Source organism: Alexandromys fortis, unplaced genomic scaffold, assembly GCF_014885135.2.
Source record: "Alexandromys fortis isolate MF-2015 unplaced genomic scaffold, M_Fortis_MF-2015_v1.1 scaffold_268, whole genome shotgun sequence".
NCBI classification, from domain to species: domain Eukaryota; kingdom Metazoa; phylum Chordata; class Mammalia; order Rodentia; family Cricetidae; genus Alexandromys; species Alexandromys fortis.
Window position 1 is genome coordinate 1,109,369 of NW_026068141.1, and position 18,552 is coordinate 1,127,920.

At 49.9% G+C, this 18,552-nt stretch overlaps 1 protein-coding gene across 2 annotated transcripts in view; it reads right to left on the bottom strand.

The window, feature by feature from the left end:
- Ttll11 (tubulin tyrosine ligase like 11) overlaps positions 1-18,552 on the bottom strand; it is a 260,661-nt gene that overhangs the window by 134,556 nt on the left and 107,553 nt on the right. For both annotated transcript variants that reach the window (XM_050126798.1, XM_050126799.1), the window contains exons 5-6: positions 18,003-18,098; positions 17,032-17,144 (exon numbers count right to left, since the gene is read on the bottom strand). In XM_050126798.1, the coding sequence (XP_049982755.1) occupies positions 17,032-17,144; positions 18,003-18,098 (209 nt within the window). The remainder of the gene's footprint in view (positions 1-17,031; positions 17,145-18,002; positions 18,099-18,552) is intronic.

Sequence of the window (18,552 nt, forward strand, 5' to 3'; positions counted from 1 at the left end):
CACAAGGTGACGGGGATCGGACAGGTGCCCTGTGCTCATGGAGCAAGGGAAGAGACACATTATTTCTAAAGCACAGGGAGGGCTGGGTCAACACGTTAGCAGTGATGTTTCAAGAAGAGAAGCTGCTGATTGATACCGAGTGACTAGAGCAGGAATGACACAGGACCTTCATGGGGGTCTGTTGGGCATGGAGAAGTGTTGCCTCAGGTCCCAGTGAGGGTGACATGGGATCTAGCACTAGCCATGCCTGGTTTAAACCCTGACTCTGCTCACGTCCTGGGACAAACACAGAAACAGTCAAATGACGCCAACGATACTTGGTAGGGTGATGGTCTAAACTAAAGCAGAAAATTCCTGTCTAAAGTAACCCTCAGTAAATCCAGTGCAATGATGGCAGGGAGGACAGAGGAGCCAGAGAGGAGCCAGAGAGGAGCCACGGATGTCCACACCGTAGGGAAATCCAGTGCAATGATGGCAGGGAGGACAGAGGAGCCAGAGAGGAGCCAGAGAGGAGCCACGGATGTCCACTCCTGAGTGCTCTTCAGTGCAATGATGGCAGGGAGGACAGAGGAGCCAGAGAGGAGCCACGGATGTCCACTCCTTTCCACTCCTGAGTGCTCCTCAAGCGCCGCCTCTGGCTCCCACACTGTCCCCTGAAGTCGGATGGCGGACACGCATGCCAGGCCTGTGTCAGATTCCACTAATGATTTCTCTGCATGAATTAACTGGAGCAAACACTTTGAAATGCCTACTACAGAACTGTGTGACAGCTTCGGGAGAGCCCACAAAAATAGCCCGAATCAGAGAATGGCCACTTGATGCACAGAAGTTTCTCATTAATTTCTCCTTCCCTCTGGCTCGTGATCCTGATTTGTAAAAGTTAGCAAGGAGAAGGGTAGGAACAAGCACCGGTTGCTCTGGCTATCAAAATAAGTAATACTAACAAACAAGAAAAAGAATTCAAGATTAGCTAAAACCACCATAGAACAAAACTATCTCTTTATACTTATACAGAAGCAATTCATGTAAACCTGCACCATTTCCTGAGGACACCTGTGTGTGTCAGCTCACCTGACTGACCACAGCCTGGCAATCCATATATGAGCTCATGTGATGTTTGCAGTGAGGTGCAGTGTAGACAGAGGGATTCACCTGGGATCACGTAGCTGAACATGAAAGACTAGAGCTGGACCCAGCCATTTGGATCTCAGCAGAATCCACTGGTTTTGAAGGACGCTATCCCCAGGAAATAAGCACAATAGCCTACCATTGGGCCTCTCGTGGAGGAGACAGAATGACTTTGGTGATGACTGTGTGATGAGAGGGCCAGGATGGCCACGTCCTCCTTATTCCTATTGCTCGCAGGTCCTGACTCTGGTACCCCACAACCTGTGGGTTGAAAGGAAAGCCACGCTCTGGATTGAGCATTGGGAGATTCATCTGCCTGAATATAGAGGTCTCATTCTCTGGGGTCACCTCTTCCATAATGAAGGTGAGATACAGGCTCGTCTCTTCATCCCTTGATTTTGTTCTCAAGTAATTCTGAAGCTAGGTGGGAGGAGAATCCGTCTGGGCTCCCTTCATTCTACAGGTAGAGCCCAGGGGCACAAGAGGCTCACCTGTGGCCAGGCGTGTGATAAATACTACACTGGATGAGGATACTCTCTTTAACTCAGATGACTCCTTATACTCTAATGAGAAAGGGGGTAGGGTAATATACAAAAATGTCTTAAGTGTGAAACAAACTATAAAAGAAAGCACGAATCCAACTGCACACTGTAATGGAGGGTACCAAACCCCTCCCAATTTAGAGATCTGAACCAAAGGTACAATACAAGGTAACCAGAACACCAATAGGTACCTAGAACAGACATTTAACCAGGTATTTCCCAACTATCAAGCAGGAGGTAGAACCAGTTTACGGAGACTGGTAAATACCCTACAGACCTCATGTGGGATACGACCGCACTCACAGGCTAAGTCCACTTACTGGAGATCTGCCTGTTGCAGGGGTCGGACCCTTGGGCCGAGACTGACTGCTATAGGGAAAAGCAGAGCTAATGGGCCGCTAGGACAGGAAGGTTCTCAGCAGCTGCTCTTGGGTCATCTCTATGACTGTGATCAAATAGTCAATAAAAAAGCCACTTAGGGGAGAGAGGGGTTTACTCAGCCTACAAGTTCAGGTTCCAGGCATCACTGAGAGGAGGTCGAGGCAGGAGCTTGGGCACCTGGTCCAATACTCACAGCCGGGGGCAGAGAGAGACAGAACCAACGGCCGTGCTTCCTCGGCGTACAGGCTCACTGGTTATCACTCGTATACAGCGCAGAGCAAAGCCCATGAAATGGTATCACCTTCACTCGGGGCAGGTCTTTAACCTCAGTGAACAACCCAGATAGTGCCCCTCAGACAAGTCTGCTCTAGGAAATCCCTCAGACGAGACTCCCCTGCTCAGGTGATGTCAGCTAACCAGCAGATAGATGCAAGTGGGAGAGATGACTTTGAAGTTAAGAGCTCCGGCTGCTCTTCCGAGGGCCCAGGCTTGACTCTGAGCACCTACATGGCAGCCCGCAGACATTTGTTGCCCAGTTCCAGGGGATCTGAAGCTCCCTTCTGGCCTCCATGGGCACAGGCATACACACAAGCAAAACATCCATACACATGAAAACAAAACAAAACAAAACAAAACAGAAAACCAGCACAGCAGTGGAACCGAGACCCTTGGGCAGATGTGGAAAGCTGGACACAATACCGCCTTGCAGCCACAGGCCCAATATGGTTCCTTCTCCACAGCATGCATAAAAGGGGCAAGTCAGCGGCAGAACTGCGGCTACTACTCAAGGTCTCCTTGCTGGTCTAAAACTCACTACAGAGCCCAGGGCTTGAACTCATCCTCCTGCCTCTGCCTTCCAAAGGCTGGGAATGCATGTGTGAGCCACCATGCCTGGCATGTTACCCATAGAGACACTACTGTCTTGACCAACACCACCTATGGGACAACTTAGTAGGCTTCCAACATCAGTGGAAAGGTATCTCACAAGGCAGCTGGTACAACCTCTGGTCAGAGCATAGAAGACACAGAGGTCACATCTAAAATAGTAGAGAGGAGGACCATTCTGTTCCCCAATTGCTTGCACTAGCTCATCAGTTTCAAAGATGCCGGCCATGAAGTCGGACACAGGATCCATGCGAAGTCTTATAATGGCAGCCTTATGAAGCATCTAGACTACAAAACCAAGAAAACGGCCTTCTGCATTCACAACTATTTTAAGAAGCGAAAATCCTGTTTCTCTTCTTCAAACTAATTAAGGTTTATAAGCAGTACCGAAGTGCTTCTTGTGACTCTCACGGGGAAGCAAGCGGTGGACGGTGAGCAGCTGTCAGCCACACTTCACACAGCACAGCCCTGAGACGAGAACCACGGCTCCCAATCGGCCGGTCTAGAATGTCCACAACCTCATACTAGTGGGTTAAAAGCAACCAGGAAAATTTGCAGAGTCCAAGGGTTTTTAAAAGACAAAATCTTCCTTTTTGTTTTTATCTCTCTCTTCCAAATAATAAATCATGCACACTTATAAAATGGCTGCATGTTTTTTGCAACATGGCAGACAGTACAGATGAGAATGGCCCAAGATCAAGTTCAGAGCGTACTGTGGCAAGGCTGGCAGCCCAGGGCCTTGCCTCCTAGCTGGGTCTCAACTGCCTTCCAGGCGCACTGCTTTTATCTAGCGTTCCACCCATGCGGCATGACAAAAACTTCATGGACATGAGAGGAATCCTTTTCAGTGTGAGGCACAGACGGGATCAGGGATCCCTGTAACTAAACTGGCTACACGGGCAATCTGGCTTTCTTCAGTCTTGCTGAGCTCCATTACACTGTCCGTTTGTTTACAGAAATCCCTGTCTTCGAAAAAACAAAACCCATGATGTACAGGGTGAAAAGCTGCATGCAGTGGCCCTCTGCACCTGTGGGGTCTCTGCCCGAGGGTTCAGTCAGGGGTGGGAAATAGTCAGGAAAGAAACTGCATTTATTGACCGTGTACAGCCTATTTCAAATGGTCATTTCCTAACAATACAGTAGCAGTGGCTTAGACAGCATTGACGTTGTACTAGGAATCCACAGAGAATCTAAAGTCCATGGGTGGAGAGGGCTTACATGAAGACACTGCTATTCTGTATAAGGGACTTGAGCACAGATTCGGGTACTGTGGGAGATGCTGGGAAGGACAACTGTATTTCAGTGTGTGTCCATTTGTGAGAACTGTAATAATGATTGTGACATTAGCCCTGTGTGCTCAGCACTGTGACAGTGGATGCTCAGAACAATAGGGCCAATTATCGAACAATTTCCACTCACAATGCTTCCCACACCCAGGCAGTACGTGTGCGGTGGCTTAGGCTCGGTGATTTCATTTTACCCACAATATTTCTGCTACACAGCTTTTACCAGTACACATATTTCACTCATGGAGAAACTGAGACGCAGGGAAGTCAGCTGCCCCAGATTTCACAGAGGGCAAGGGGAAAGCTGTCCTCAAATGCAGGCACAGAAGATTCCGAATCCTGCATCCTGCACCACAGAAGACGATATCCCTGTCTGTAAAAGTAGTTCTTCAAATTCTGCTTTCATCAAGGACATTTCGAGGCCACGGGCAAGCTAAAGGGGAGAGCGATGGCGCGTTCTCCACAACCTTGTTGACCTTCTCCATGGCATGGAGCCAAGGGGCTCTGCTACTCCCCCTAAGGGAAAGCAGAGCTCACAAGGCGGGGCCATCTGACACGGCTGAAACCCAAGTGGTTCGGAGTACCAGGAAATCTGGGAGCAAGACAGAATTTGTCTGCTGTTCCGCCTTAAAACATTCGGGAAGCAAAGGAACACCCCTGCATTCAATAATTATGGCTGAAATCCGCAGATCCGTCAAGAAGGACAATTCCTAGAAGGACTGATGCTCAAGTCAGCAGCCTTGCATGCTGCCATACCACAGTGCAAAAACAAAGCAAATGAGGCAGAGCATTGCTGTTGCCTAGAGAAAAAAATCCCCGCCACTTGTTCTGCTGGAGAGAAAGAAAGGCTGAGTCAAAATTAAGAATGCGTCTAGGACTTTGCCTGCAGACCAGCTGTGAGATAGTGAAAAGGGATGGGGCAAGGATCTGCGGCTTCTCCCTCGTCAAAACTGCTTTCAGTGGATGCGGTGGCGCCTCATAGCTTAGGTTTGACAGCCATTCACACTCGATTGTCTTAAGAAACCCACACAGAAAGGCAGAGGAAAGGAAGCGGATGAAACAAAGTGTGAATTTACGGCGTGGCCCTGCGTTGTTTTCTACGGTGCTCTGGTGGCAAGCATTATGAACTCAAACTAGCATGTCCTTGCTGTTGGAGTTATCGGGAAACTGTGACTCCTGGGTGTCCTTCCCCAGGGGCACTGCCCACCTCTGTCTAAGAATGAGTCATACTGATCTTCACGGCGCTCAAACCCAGAGGAGGGGCTGAAGGGTTGCTTCCCGGTGTGGGGGACCCATGATGACAATGACACACAGATCTGAAACACAAGCCAACAGCTACGTGTTGCCCCTGTCAGGGCAAGGACAGCATCAGGAAGCAGGATAGAAGCACACAGTGTTAGCAACCCCAGGCAGGCTCCGTGGGATGGGCTTTCACAGTCCCTGCCTCTCCAGTTTGGGAAGACCACCTCAGTCTGAGCAGCCTCAGTGCCACTGCCTGGGTCCCTGTCCAGCTAACAACTTTATGGTTTTGCATTGGACCCTGTCAATTCAGAAACCTTTGTTGATTTATGCAGATTGTAGAGCAAAGTACCCGTGGATGAGGGCAGTCTGGCTGACGTGGCCTGGCCGTGTCTTTCTTGCCATTGCGGTGGCCTAGCTGGCTATTCTAAGAGGCTATGGTTTGGTCCTCAACTCTAGATGAAATGGCTGAGGGCTGAACCTGACCGCACTCTCTTATCCCTATTCAGGGGAAGGTGTGCGTTCTCAGCATTGCCTCACACTGGTGACAGTCCATCTCCAGGAGGTCCTGTGTTACCGTCCAGGGTCATAGATTCCCAAGGCCTGAGCCAGAAGAAATGAGTTCAGTGTGTCTCTACAGACAGCACAGTTTAGCTCCTAGCCTGTCCTGACAGTCCACCCTATCCAGCAGCCTGTCTTCTCTCCTTGCTCCCTGGCTTGCCATCCTTGCCCTCAGAAAGCCACCCAGGCCTCACAACGGCACATGACTGAACACATCCGAGCGCTAAACGCCACCACTCACAGATCCCAAAGAAACTTTACCCTCAGACTCTCATCACGGATGCCTGCACTGGGCACCAAACTCAAGAGTGGAAGGAGTTGAGACCAAGAGACACATCAACAGAAAACCCGTACCCTCTCGGCTTCCATTTCCGACACCTAGAACCTAGAGTAGCACACTTATAGCGTTAGCGTCTGCCTTCCTAAGCAGGTGGGTCTGGTGCCCTCCCTTTAGATTGCAGAGATGTTCAAAGAGCATCCTAACCAGGTGGGGTGGAGACCGCTGTGGATGGAGCGCTCTCTCTCTCTCTCTCTCTCTCTCTCTCTCTCTCTCTCTCTCTCTCTGTCTCTCCCTCTCTCTCTCCCTCTATGTGTGTGTGTATGCTCACGCACACGCGTACCAGAGTGTCCACCCCTCATCAAGTGGTGGAGTCAGGAGTGGGCAAAGAGGTGGCAGGAGGCTGGGATCTCAACTGTACTCCTGCTAGTGCATCACGGGTACTAGGGTGGGCCTGCAAGCAAACTGGTGAGCACGCAGGGAGCATAAGCCACGCCCCTAGAAAGAAACCAATAGACACTTGCGGAGATGTGATCTCTTACTTCCTCCTCACGGCCATTATGACTTGGAGCTAAAATGTCCACCCACGGAAGCTTATGAGCTGGAGGCTTATCCCCCTGTGTATTAATGTTCAGAAGCAGGCCCAGTCACCCAGACCACGATGGTTCTGATCTCATCAGTGGGTTCATCTGTTGGTGGATCTTGGGAAGCAGAGGGAACTGTGGAAAGAGGAAGGTGCATGGTGGGCATGCCCACAGGGGTATTTTGTGGCCTTCTCTCTGCTGTTGTGAGGTAAGTGCCTTGACTCTCACACATGCTAACCATGATGATCTGAATTATCACAGGTCCTGAAAACAATGGAGCCAGCGACTGTGACCCCTCAGAAGCTGAGAGCTAAGGTTCATCCCTTCTGCCTCTGTGTCGTTTGCCTCGAACATTGACCTAAAGCTCCAACCAACCAGCAACGCATGCACCATCCTGCCATCGTCCCCACAGTATAGAGTCGGAAGGCAGGCCCATGCTCAGTCCCAGGCTGGAGAACCGAGCCCGTGTGTATGCATCCCAGACTGGTTTTCCTTCATCCCACACAGTTCTTGTGGATATTGAGCATGGAACTCGGGAACCCTTTGAGCCAGTTCTTAACACTGCAGACAAAGGAAGTTTTTGGTCTTCCCTTTCCTTCACCAAGCTTAACTTTCTTTGCAAACTTCGCCTCACTGCCTTGTTCTGTCATCGGCACCTGCAGAGACATTATTCCATCTCCAGATACAAGCTTTGAAGCTACAGCAGCGGCTGCTATTGCCTCTCATTCCTCTGAGCTGAAACATCCTTAGTGACTCCCTGTCCCCTCCTAGCAGAGGATTCCAGACCCTCCACTTAATCAGGCTTCTGAGGACTGAGTCTAGTCTCTGTCCCCCGCAGCACTTCACAGGGATCCTTTGGTGCAGAAACTCCACCCCAGTCCATTTAGCAGGTAGGCGATTGGCTTATTCCTCCTACCGGAAGGGACAGAGTCCTGAGACCCAGAACTGAGGACGGCCTACAGGATGGGGAAAGGACACGGGATACCCACCGCACACAGTCGGGAGTGCACTCGATAGTGACTGGTCTGGGTGACCGTAAGACAGCAGAGCACCACGCAGCTGTGTGGGTGATGACAGTGATGACAAAAATGAGCAAGCTGCGGGGGGGGGGGGGGGGGAAGCCACAAAGGCAGGTGTCTGAAGAAACCCTCCAGCTGCTGCACTAGAGTTGGGTTCCTCCATCACTCCACCCCTGGCAGACATGGGTGTGAGGCATAATGAGCTAGGTGCTCCTTTAGTGTACCAAGGCGGCTGTGTGACTGAGACCACCAGTGAGTGACAGCCACACGCATGATACACAGGCAACTACTTCCGCGTTGCTGGAAGAAAATACTCGATAAAGTCAATTTAAGGTGGGAAGGGTTTATTGTGGCTCAAAATATGAGGCTGCAGTTGGTCAGGGCCGCGGGTTTGTGAGACTTTGCGCCCTCAGTCAGGAAGCAGAGAGATGGGTGCTGATGCTGTTTTCCTTTTCCATTCATCCCAGGATCCAAGCCTGCATTCAGGATGGGTTTTCCCACCTCAGTACCTAGTCTAAACATCCCAGAGGCTTGCCTCCTAGGTGGTCTGGATCTTTGTCAAATCAATAATAAATATTAACCATCATAGGCACCTCAAAGACAGGATGACTCTGTGTCTAGGGACTGAGCCAGCAAGCAGGACAGGCCTATGGACATTGTGGCATTGTAAGTAAGGCAGAAACGAGAGCTCAGAGTAAAATGGGGGACGGGGTGGGACATAGGGTTTTTTTTCTTCCTGGTTTACATTTTCATGAGTCATGGCTATGAATACCACAGTCCTCATTTTCTGGTTGCCAAGAAGCTTCATTAGTACTGCACTGGGACTCCTGAGAGGCAGAGGCTTACACCACCTCCATCCTGCCCAGCTCCTCCCCTTGTTGGTGTTCCTGCTGCACTCTGTACCTCACCAGGGTTCACACGCGCCCCACCCACCCTCTGGCATAGGTCTCCATGCAGACCTGCTTCCCCCTCTTGCATTCATTGACAGTGTAGCAGCTTCCAGGCTGCTGAGGCACAGCCCAGTCTGGGGGAAGAAGGGATCCCTTCCATGTTAAGGGTGTCATCCACCAGCCAGGAAGAGCTGGTTCTGCAGCTGGGGGTGGGGATGCAGAAGGAGTGTTTTCTCGCTGGCAGCCCTGACTTGCAAGGGTGCAGGGGTGGAGGAGCCTGGGGTGCAGATCCTGCCCTCTCCCACGCCCCGCAATTAGCCTCTGCCTTGAGAGTTGCCGAACGTGTAGGAAAAAATGGAAATTGTGCAAAAAGACGAGGAAGGAGAGCAGCTGAGAATATTCCCGACCTGGTGTGGTACCCAGGGCTCAGGGTGATTGCTGAAGCCGACTTTCATCCTCATCTTTCATTTCTTTTAATCTAGCAGGTAATTAGAGGGAAATCAAATCCCTCCCCACAGCCAAAGATTAACCTGTCATTACTGCATCTCTCTTCCTACTGACTTTCCTACCTCTTCTCGAACCCTTCCCCCTTACACACACACACACACACACACACACACACACACGGTTTACTTATTTAAAACTGTTCAGATTGGACATTTTCCATGAGAAGGACTCTTGTAGGAATAAGCAAGACTCTCCCTCCCTCCAAAGCAAGAACTTTTCATTGCTTTGCAGATTAAAAAGAAAAAAACCCACCCAACTGAAAACTCCCTTTTATGGATGAAGAAAGCACAGCGCAGAGTGTGAGGAGACAGGACCATTTATGGCTACAAACGGCAGCGCCAGGATTTCCCCCAGCATCTGACGGCAGAGCCCTATGCCCCCAAACTGTGCACAAAGGCCATTAGAGGATCTCTCTCCGAACTCAGTGGCTCTCCTCCTGCAGATTACAGGTGATTATATGGATAGAGAGAGACAAACCCCTGTCCAGCTACTGATGAAAAGCCTGCCTACCATGAACCTAGTTTCTCTCTGCACATCAGCTTTGGGGACAGTACTGAAGATGAAGGGGCACCCTGGCCAGCAGTGGCTCTTTCGGCTCAATCACCTGTTTGTTGCTTAGCCCACATAAATTGAGGGACAAGTCCCTCAGTAGCTCACACTGTGGCGGTGGCTCTACACTTTATTCACCGAGACAGGGTCTCTTTCCCTGAACCCAAAGCAGCCAGTTGTCCCCCAGAGATCCCTCTTCCCAAATGCTGGGACCCCAGGTGGGCTCTACCTTACCCACCTGGCTTTTTGTGGGGGCCCTGGAGTCTGAGCCCTGGGTCCTCCCGTTTGCATGGCAAGCCCTTCAGCCGCTCAGCCCACAATCCCTGATTTAGGCTCTCTAGGGCAGTGCTGGAGGAAGTCTGATAACCCGGCCTTCTTGAAATGATTCTGGGGGGCTCACACACAGGTCAGCGCTGCCGCATAGCCACGATGGTGACTGACTGGCCCCATCGGCCCCATGCAGGGTGGCAGGGCACCCGCATTATCCGCGGTGGAGAGTCAGTCGTCCCTCGGAAATGACGCTCTTTAGGAAATGTGTGTTTCCCATCGGCCTCAGAAACGGCCCCTCTCAGCTCCCTGTACACAGAAGAGGTCTCTCCTGGGTGGTGCAGCACATCACACGTAGTAATGCACGCGCATTAGCCTCCTCCTGTCTGCTTTCCAGCGGGGATCATGCACATGTGTCTAGTTTACTGACAACCCACCCATGCCTGCGACCGTTGGGGTCCAGACAGCCGCGCAGCTGCAAACCACGACGCCCCAACCTTCAGCAGCTTGTGTGGAGCCTCCAACAAGAACAGCATACTTTGGCCTTGGGTAATAAAATTTGTGGCCATTTTTCCAGGAACCACACACACACATACATACAAGGTCCCGTGTCACGTCTGGGCTCCTGCAAGACCTCACACACTCCACACTGAAAACAAGCTGGGGTTTCTTTGGTTTGTCATTCCAGGCTGCCTACCTCTGGTCTCGGGGCTTCCACAGCGCTTTCTTCCCTCTCGCCAATGTACTCTGTGCACGTGGCTTTCTAGCTACTCAAACTCCTAGGGTCCCCTGCACACCTCCTACCGTGGCTTCCTCCACCAGAGACATCCTGCTCACCCTTCACACCTCAACCACAGTGCTGCCTTCCCATGGGCTTTAACAATTCATCCTGCCGGAAATGATCCCTTGACTCCATCTCACAGATCGTGAAGTGTGGGTCTCCCTTACCCTCCGGGCTCGGAGCTCATTGGCTCACATGGTAGATTCTCAACAAACACTCAAGATAAAGGTATTCTTGGTTCTCTAATCAACCCAGAATGCAAATGAGATGCAAATGACCCCACTAAGAGCCACCATATTTTGACCCAGGCTTCTTTTATGTACATGAGACCAGGTCCTTGGGATCTGTATGTGCTGGTCCTTGGGGTTTTGGCATCAGCTGACATTCAAAATTTCAACTAAAGATCAGCTGTGTACACACAGATGGCCCCATCAATAGGACAGTGAGATTATTTCCCTGGAAGAGGCTGTACCCAGAAGCATGGTCGCCAGCCAGAAGGGTGGCATGCTTAGAACACATAGTTCTGGAGAGGTAGCTGAGCAGTTAAGAGCACTGGCTACTCTTCCAGACAACTGGGGTTCAAGTCCCAGCACCCACATGGTGGTTAACAATCATCTCTAATTGCAGTTCCTGGGGGAATCTGACGCCCTCTTCTGGCCTCCATGGATACTGCATCACAGACAGAAAAAGGAAAAGCACCCCATATACATAAAATAAAAATAATACATCTTTTTAAAAATGAATACATCTTCCCTGTTATTGAGGTGGTGTAAGCAAGGTGTACTGCCAATTCAAGGGAAGGAATCTGAGTTGGTGAGCTTCCTGTCCTCTTCCCCAGGACAGGACAAAGCCACATTCCTTGGCCATACTCTCCCCTCTCTCAGAACGCCTCGCCTTTGTTCTAGGTTCCACGTAGAATGCACTGCTTTGGAACTTGTCAAACTTTGAGTGGGCATCTCCGATCGGCACTGACGCTGTCCGGGCAGGTTCGCCCTGTTCTTTACAACAAATAGGGTTATTATGGTGACAAACGGTAAGTAAGTAAAACGGGAGTAGACTGTGAAGTGTTACTGGGGGAAAGGGCCTTCTGGGCTTCCGTAAGTCACGCTCCAAACAGCCTCAGTTGAATCAGAAGCAAGAAGTCTATAAGGCGGTGTGGCTCCTAGGCCCTTGGAGACATTGTGGTCTCCATACAACCCCCCAGATTTCTCCACGCCAACCTCCCTGCCACACTTTATAAATCCTGGGGACCCCAAGAAGAGTCCAGCTACTGGAAAGATCCGCATGTGAGAAAGAAGAGCGACCAGTCAGATGGGGTCAGATGGGGTCAGATGGGGTCAGATGGGGTCAGATGGGGTCAGATGGGGTCAGATGGGGTTAGATGGGCCTCCTGCAATCTAGGGCCTTGTCTGCAAGCAGCTGGGAATACTGTTTGATACAAGGTTACCTTAAGAGGGGTCTCTATTACTTTTCCTTATTTTCCCTTCCTTTTGGAAGCTGGGCTGTCAATGCATGGCAGAAACCGTCTCAAAGTGAGGAGACTCTGATCATTTTTACTCTGCCACTAAAGAGACTTGTGACTTGGGACAGATGAGACACACACCTTTTCCAACTTAGTTTCCGGGTGGAGACGGGGGTGGGGGGGGAGGTGTGCAGGGGAGATACAGGCATAGGGTAACTTTGCCCAGCTCTCAAATCGTCCGCGAGAGGGGTCTTGAATCTGGAGTGGTGACCTCTGTGCCCTACCAATAAAGTGAGGGGTCAGATTACAACAGTGGCTCTTGAGGCAGAAAACCCTGTGGGTGGAATCTAATACAGAAGACCCAAATCAGAGCTCAGTCTCAAAGTCCAGCTGTCCATCACCAGACAAACAGGCCCTGAGCTGCAGGAGAGCTAGCTATGTAAATAGGGTACTCAGTTATAAAGGTCCAACATGCTATAACACAGCTGAACCTCAAGGACATCATAAAAATGAAAGAAGCCAGTCACAAAAGACCGCATATTGTGTAATTCTGCTAAAAAAAAAAAAAAACAAAAAACAAGCATCACTACCAAGGACCGGAAATCCATGGCAGTTAGGCGGCTTCCGTGGGGGGCAGGGTGGAGGCCTGGAGATGTGGAGAGGAAGCAGTGCATACAGGGATGGGTTTCTCACGGAAAGTCAAAAATCTTTGGAGCTAAGTGGAATGATGTCCCTACAACACTGTGATATTTAGTGGATTGTATTCTTTTGGGGAGGGGGTGCTAAAGATCACATCTAAGGCCTCATATATGCTAGGCAACCGTTCTATCATTGAGCTACACCCCAGTCCCCCAAAGTATATACTCTTTAAATTTATAGTTTGTTAATTTTACTCTAGAGATGAGGGTCCGCATCCGCATTCCCATGTGCTGAGGGTTACTCCTTGGAGCCCCAGGATGCAAATCGTAGCCAGTAATGAAGATTTTCGTTAACTTAGTTCTCTTGTGATAGCCATCTCCCTTCTTCGCTCTAAAGGCAGTTTCCCCTAGCGTCTCAAACACACATGTCCCAGTGACACCTGCGCCTGGAAACATCTCTCCTCCACGGCAGCCTCTCCGGCACCAGCGACAGTCCACCGTAATCTCACCGCCTCTAACTTAGGACACATTAGTTTTAAACTCACAATTCCTCAAGAAAGGGAAGTAATGGTCACTCTGTTTGCTACCTGTCCCGCATCAGTAAAATGAGCAGAGAGCCTCTGCTGTCAGCAGTGTAGTGGCTAGACTACACAGGGAGACTCTGCCCCAAAAACCAAGGCCAAACCAACAAAAACATGCCACCAAGTTGTTTCACTTGGACGTGCTCATCTTACTTTTATTTTCATGTTATTTTCTGCTATGTAGAAAAGACAGCCAAGCAACTCTCTGAAGCACTTAGGAGTAGCTCACCTCAGAGGAAAGACTGAATGCCATTTGCTAGGCTCAAAAGAAAGCACTTTGTTTGTTTGTTTGTTTGTTTTTGGAGATAGTGTCTCATTCTGCAGCCCAGGCGTGGCCGGAATTCACTTGGTAGCACAGGTTTTCCTTGAATTTATGGCAACCCCATCAGCCTCCGCATGTTGGGATTATAGGCATAAATCATCGTGCCCAGCAAACAAAGTGCTGTTGGCTCTGGAAGGAGGTCAGCAGGGTCAGGCTCCTCTGCCACAGAACACCTGTGAATGCTGTCGGCCTCACCAAGACAGGTCCCGCGGGCTACAGGTTCCAGGGTGTGCGGAGGTGCAGGGTACACGGAGGTGTGGGGTGCACGGGGTGTGGGGTACACGGAGATGCGGAGGTACATGGAGGTGTCGGGTGTACGGAGGTGCGGGGTGAACAAAGGTTAGGGGTGTATGGAGGTGCAGAGGTACAAGGAGGTGCGGGGTGCATGGAGGTGCGGAGGTATACGGGGTGCCAGGTGTACGGAGGTGCGGAGTGCACGATTTTAGGGGTGTATGGAGGTGCAGGGTGCACCGGCACATGTTGGAGCCTTTTTAATGATTCTTCTGCACCTCTTCAGAGAAGTCTTGGGGCTGAGGGGCTTGGTTATCTGCTTGTTAAATAAGATTGCATAGGTCAAGGGAACCTCACTTCGGCTGTTTTGATGACAAACACCCAGCCAGGAGCTAACAAGGCCCAGCCACGAGTTCTAGAACTGGGCACGGAGACACACACCTCTAATTCCTCTGCCTCTAGGAAGACAGAGAGAGACAGGAGGATTGAGAGTTCAAGGCCTGCCTGGATTTCATAGTGCGCTCCAACTAAAATTACAAACAGACAAGAGTAAAAATAAATGAAAACTTTGCTTTTTCCGGACAAGTTCCGGCCTGGGATGCTACTGTGATGTCACTCAGCACAGCGGGAGTGGCTTGGTCTCAGAATGGCAGCCATGGTTTTGGCTCCACAGTCCTGCATATTTTCCTGGGCCACCGGCCCTGGGCTTTGTCCAGTTATCTCAAGCCATAGGGACTACTGAGAATTAATTCAGCCTGGAACCTGGTGAAGTGAGCCCAACAGTAACTGCGTGTATAGTACTGCAACTGGCAGATCCCAACATGCTCTCATGGGTGACCATTGCTGGCTAAAAACAAAGTAATATAAAATGAAAGTAAGGGAAAAACCAGGAAATGGCATTTAGCTTTCTACACACCTCCTCTCGCCGCTGGTGAGAAAGTGGAAAATGAAAGGGCTTCTAGAATAGAAAGGAAGCCAGAATCCCGAAATTCTGCTCCTAGATACAGCAGCAATGCTTTCTATATTAAAAATGAGATACGGCTACTTATGACTTGATAAGTTATAAAATGCCTCTCTCACCCCTGCCAGTCAATGGTCCCAAGCTCCACTGGGACCTTCAGCTCATATGGATTGTATAGGTAACGTGAAACAAGGACAGGGAAAAGCAAGCTCTGTCTTCAGGCTTTTAGTGTGAAGGGTGGGACCTCTGAGTCTTCTGGGTTGCGTGGCAGAGGTCAGAGATCTCAGAATGCTCAACCTCCCTGTGAGCACTAGCCAGCCCTCACTCTGCCTAGGGTCTGAGCTCTGAGGAGGCAGGGTACATTCAGGACCGCGTAGCCATAGAGAAAGCCTCTGATAGGCTCTCCAACCCCAGTCCTAAACACACATGTATAACAGCAACACTAACACACGTGGTAGATTTTTATCTATACAATAGTTACTGATACTGAGATGGAGTAATAGGAAGGACAGATGATGAGCTGGAGCAGGTAAAGAAGGGATGAAAATGATGTAATACAGTACTCACTTAGGAAATTTTCAAAAGAAAAAATTAAATTTTAAAAGTATGCTCAGACCACACTATTTTAACTTCTTGTTCCAGTGAAGTCAGAATAGCAATGTGTCAAGGTCATCCTAAAATAATCTGCACCCCCATGCCACAGAAAGCCACCCACTTCTCTCTGCATAGAGCACAAACTCTCTTGGGATCTCATCTTGATCGCTGGAATCAATAACGATTACAGAAGAGATCTTTAAGGGTGTGCTTTATTGCACTTAATCTAACTAAATCACAGCCCAACTAGTGTTTGTTCTGAGGGGTAAGGGGTGAGAGCAGCTGAACGCGTTTTGTCAGTAGCCGTATCATCTGCCTGCTGTCGGGCCCGAGGTGCTCAGAGGACTTTGTGGCCCAGGGACATCACCTCTAGAGCAGAAGTCCATGGTGGCCACACCTGCACAACTGCCCTATGCAAACCACAGGTGAAGGTTCCTGGGCTGCGGCCAGAATGGTGAGTTGCTCTCAGAAGAGATCAGAAAGCAGGGACCAGCCAGCCTGCCTGACATTTCTTACAAGGTGCGGTTGCTCAACCCCAGATGCCAAGATGCAGCATCTAGAGAACCTACAGACGTCTGTGGACAAATCTCCAAGCCAAGGTCACAACACTGCAGAACCGATGAAGGTGGGGCCCTTGCGCTGGCACTCTCTTAGTGCGCTCAAGGGTGAGAAGCACTGCTGGTAGGAACGCAAGCAAGAACTGGGCCTGAGCCCCACGGATAGGGAGTCTCAGCAGAGGGACCTAACAAATGCCTTCCTAACAAGCATTCCTCTTGTCTCACAGCTGGCAAATGCTGACGTGTCTGGGAGCTTTGGGGCCATCTGACACATCACGGGTATAAGAAGTTCCTGAAATGCACGCCTTCGAGTTCTGCCTAAAAGCTAGGCAGACGCTAATCAGTCAGCATGTACCTGGAATGCCTGTGTGGTGGGGGACAAACAGAACAAAAGGCAGAGTGTAAAGTTCTTCATACCTAGGATGACTGCAGAAGGCTGAGGCAGGGACATACACCCTCTCCTTCATGTCCCCATGGGCGGCCGAGGGAAGGGGGAGCTTGGTGGGCACCTCCAGATGGGGATAACCTAGGGGATTTAGCACTGAATCGCAACTGTGGCATAATTCCTGGTTCTATTTGTGTATCGATTGTTTAGTTAGTTGATAGGTTGTAGTGCTGGGAATTGGACGTGGGTCTCACACATTCTCTACCACTGAGCGGTGTTCCCGACCACTCCTGATTTTGAGCTGCTAGTTGCCTGGGACTATTAGATTTCAAGAAGTTCCTTCGCCTGCTTAGGACACGTAGAGAAATGAAAGAATCAGCAGAAACGAGCACCATAAGACTTACTGCATCTCCTTCTTCTTCAGAGGATTCATGAGGCGCAGCGTGTCTCTGATCACGGCCACCTTCACCTCTTCATCCACCAGGCTGGGGATATTTTCAAACACCCCTGGAGAGAGCTTGGAAGGTAAGGATTTCAAGTCAGAGCTGAACTGTGACCCACTTCTGATCTAGCTCAATGGTTGTGCAATCATGCATCTGGCCTTGGCAAATCCACAGAAAGGGGTTTTAACCTTCCTTAATCTTAGCTTAAATATGAAATCACCTTTTATAAATCCAAAAAACCCACACCAAAAAATTAACAGCACTGTGATTTTATTCTTATTGGTTAAGGTTTTATTTTGTTAGCCCAGGCTGGCTGCCAACTTGATGTGTAGCTGAGGATGGCCTTGAACTTGTGATTGCTCTGCCCTGCACTCTGGGCGCCTGGGGTTACAGGTGTGCACTACTAAGCCTGGTCTTAGCCCTGTGCTTTTTGGATTATCAAAATTATACACACTCATTATGTACGACCTGGAAATGTGGGAAGGGCTTAAGAAAATTAAAAGAATCCTGATAATCCCCCAAAAAGCCCAGTAGTAACTTTAGGGCTATTTCCTCTGACTCCTCGGCAGCATTTGTGGGGGTGCAGCATGAGCTGTTTATCTAAGTGGCCAAGCATGCCGGCAGGGCTAACTCACATTACAGAATTCCAGTCAGCTCATCTCCTGAGGCTAACTAATTAGTTCATGTCACAGTGGATGGAAAGGCTCAGCCGCTTCTAAGTTTCCCACCTTTAAAATGAGAAGAATGGTATGCTGGGAAATTACCGTGGGTCGGGAAGGTCTTATATTAATAGACTCTCTTTGGAGCTCGACAGAACTAAAATTATTTGACTTGAACGGAATTTAGCTGTGAAATTCTGAGGATGGCAAGTCTTGGGCAGGTAAGGGGCCGCCTTCCAGGTCCACAGTCCAGGGAATGATGCGATCACTTACCTCGTATTCGTGCTCAATTCTCATGCTGGGGTTTGCGTTCACCTCAAGTAGCATAGGCTTCAGGTTTTTCATCAGAAGGATGTCAAAGCCTAGAATCTGGGCAGAGCAAAAGTAATTCAGAATTCCTCCCTCTGGCCACAATTTCTTCTCAGGAATTGAGTATGGTATTAGGGTCATTAAAGCGAAAATAAATTCAAACTCGGGCTCCAACCTTGGCCTTGACCCTGGCCTCCTCCTCCACAGCCCTTGCTCCTCTGGGTGTACTTGTCGGACCAAATGGATAGTAGAATTTTTTATGGAAACCTTGGTAACAGATGCAGTCCCACAGTGCATCTCAGGACTAGCTCTGTCATCCCAAGTGCCGTGAAAGATGCCCTCTGGCCTCTTCAACAGGTTTTTTATCATGTTAAGGATCACCAGAAGTCCACCCATTCCTCTCCCAGCCTTTCGGTCTACTCTCCTCTGTTAGGTTGCTTCCTGGCTACATCTCTGGAAACCTAAGGCCACCTCTCTTAGCCTGGAGCATACATGAGTGTTTTGTAAGGATTGA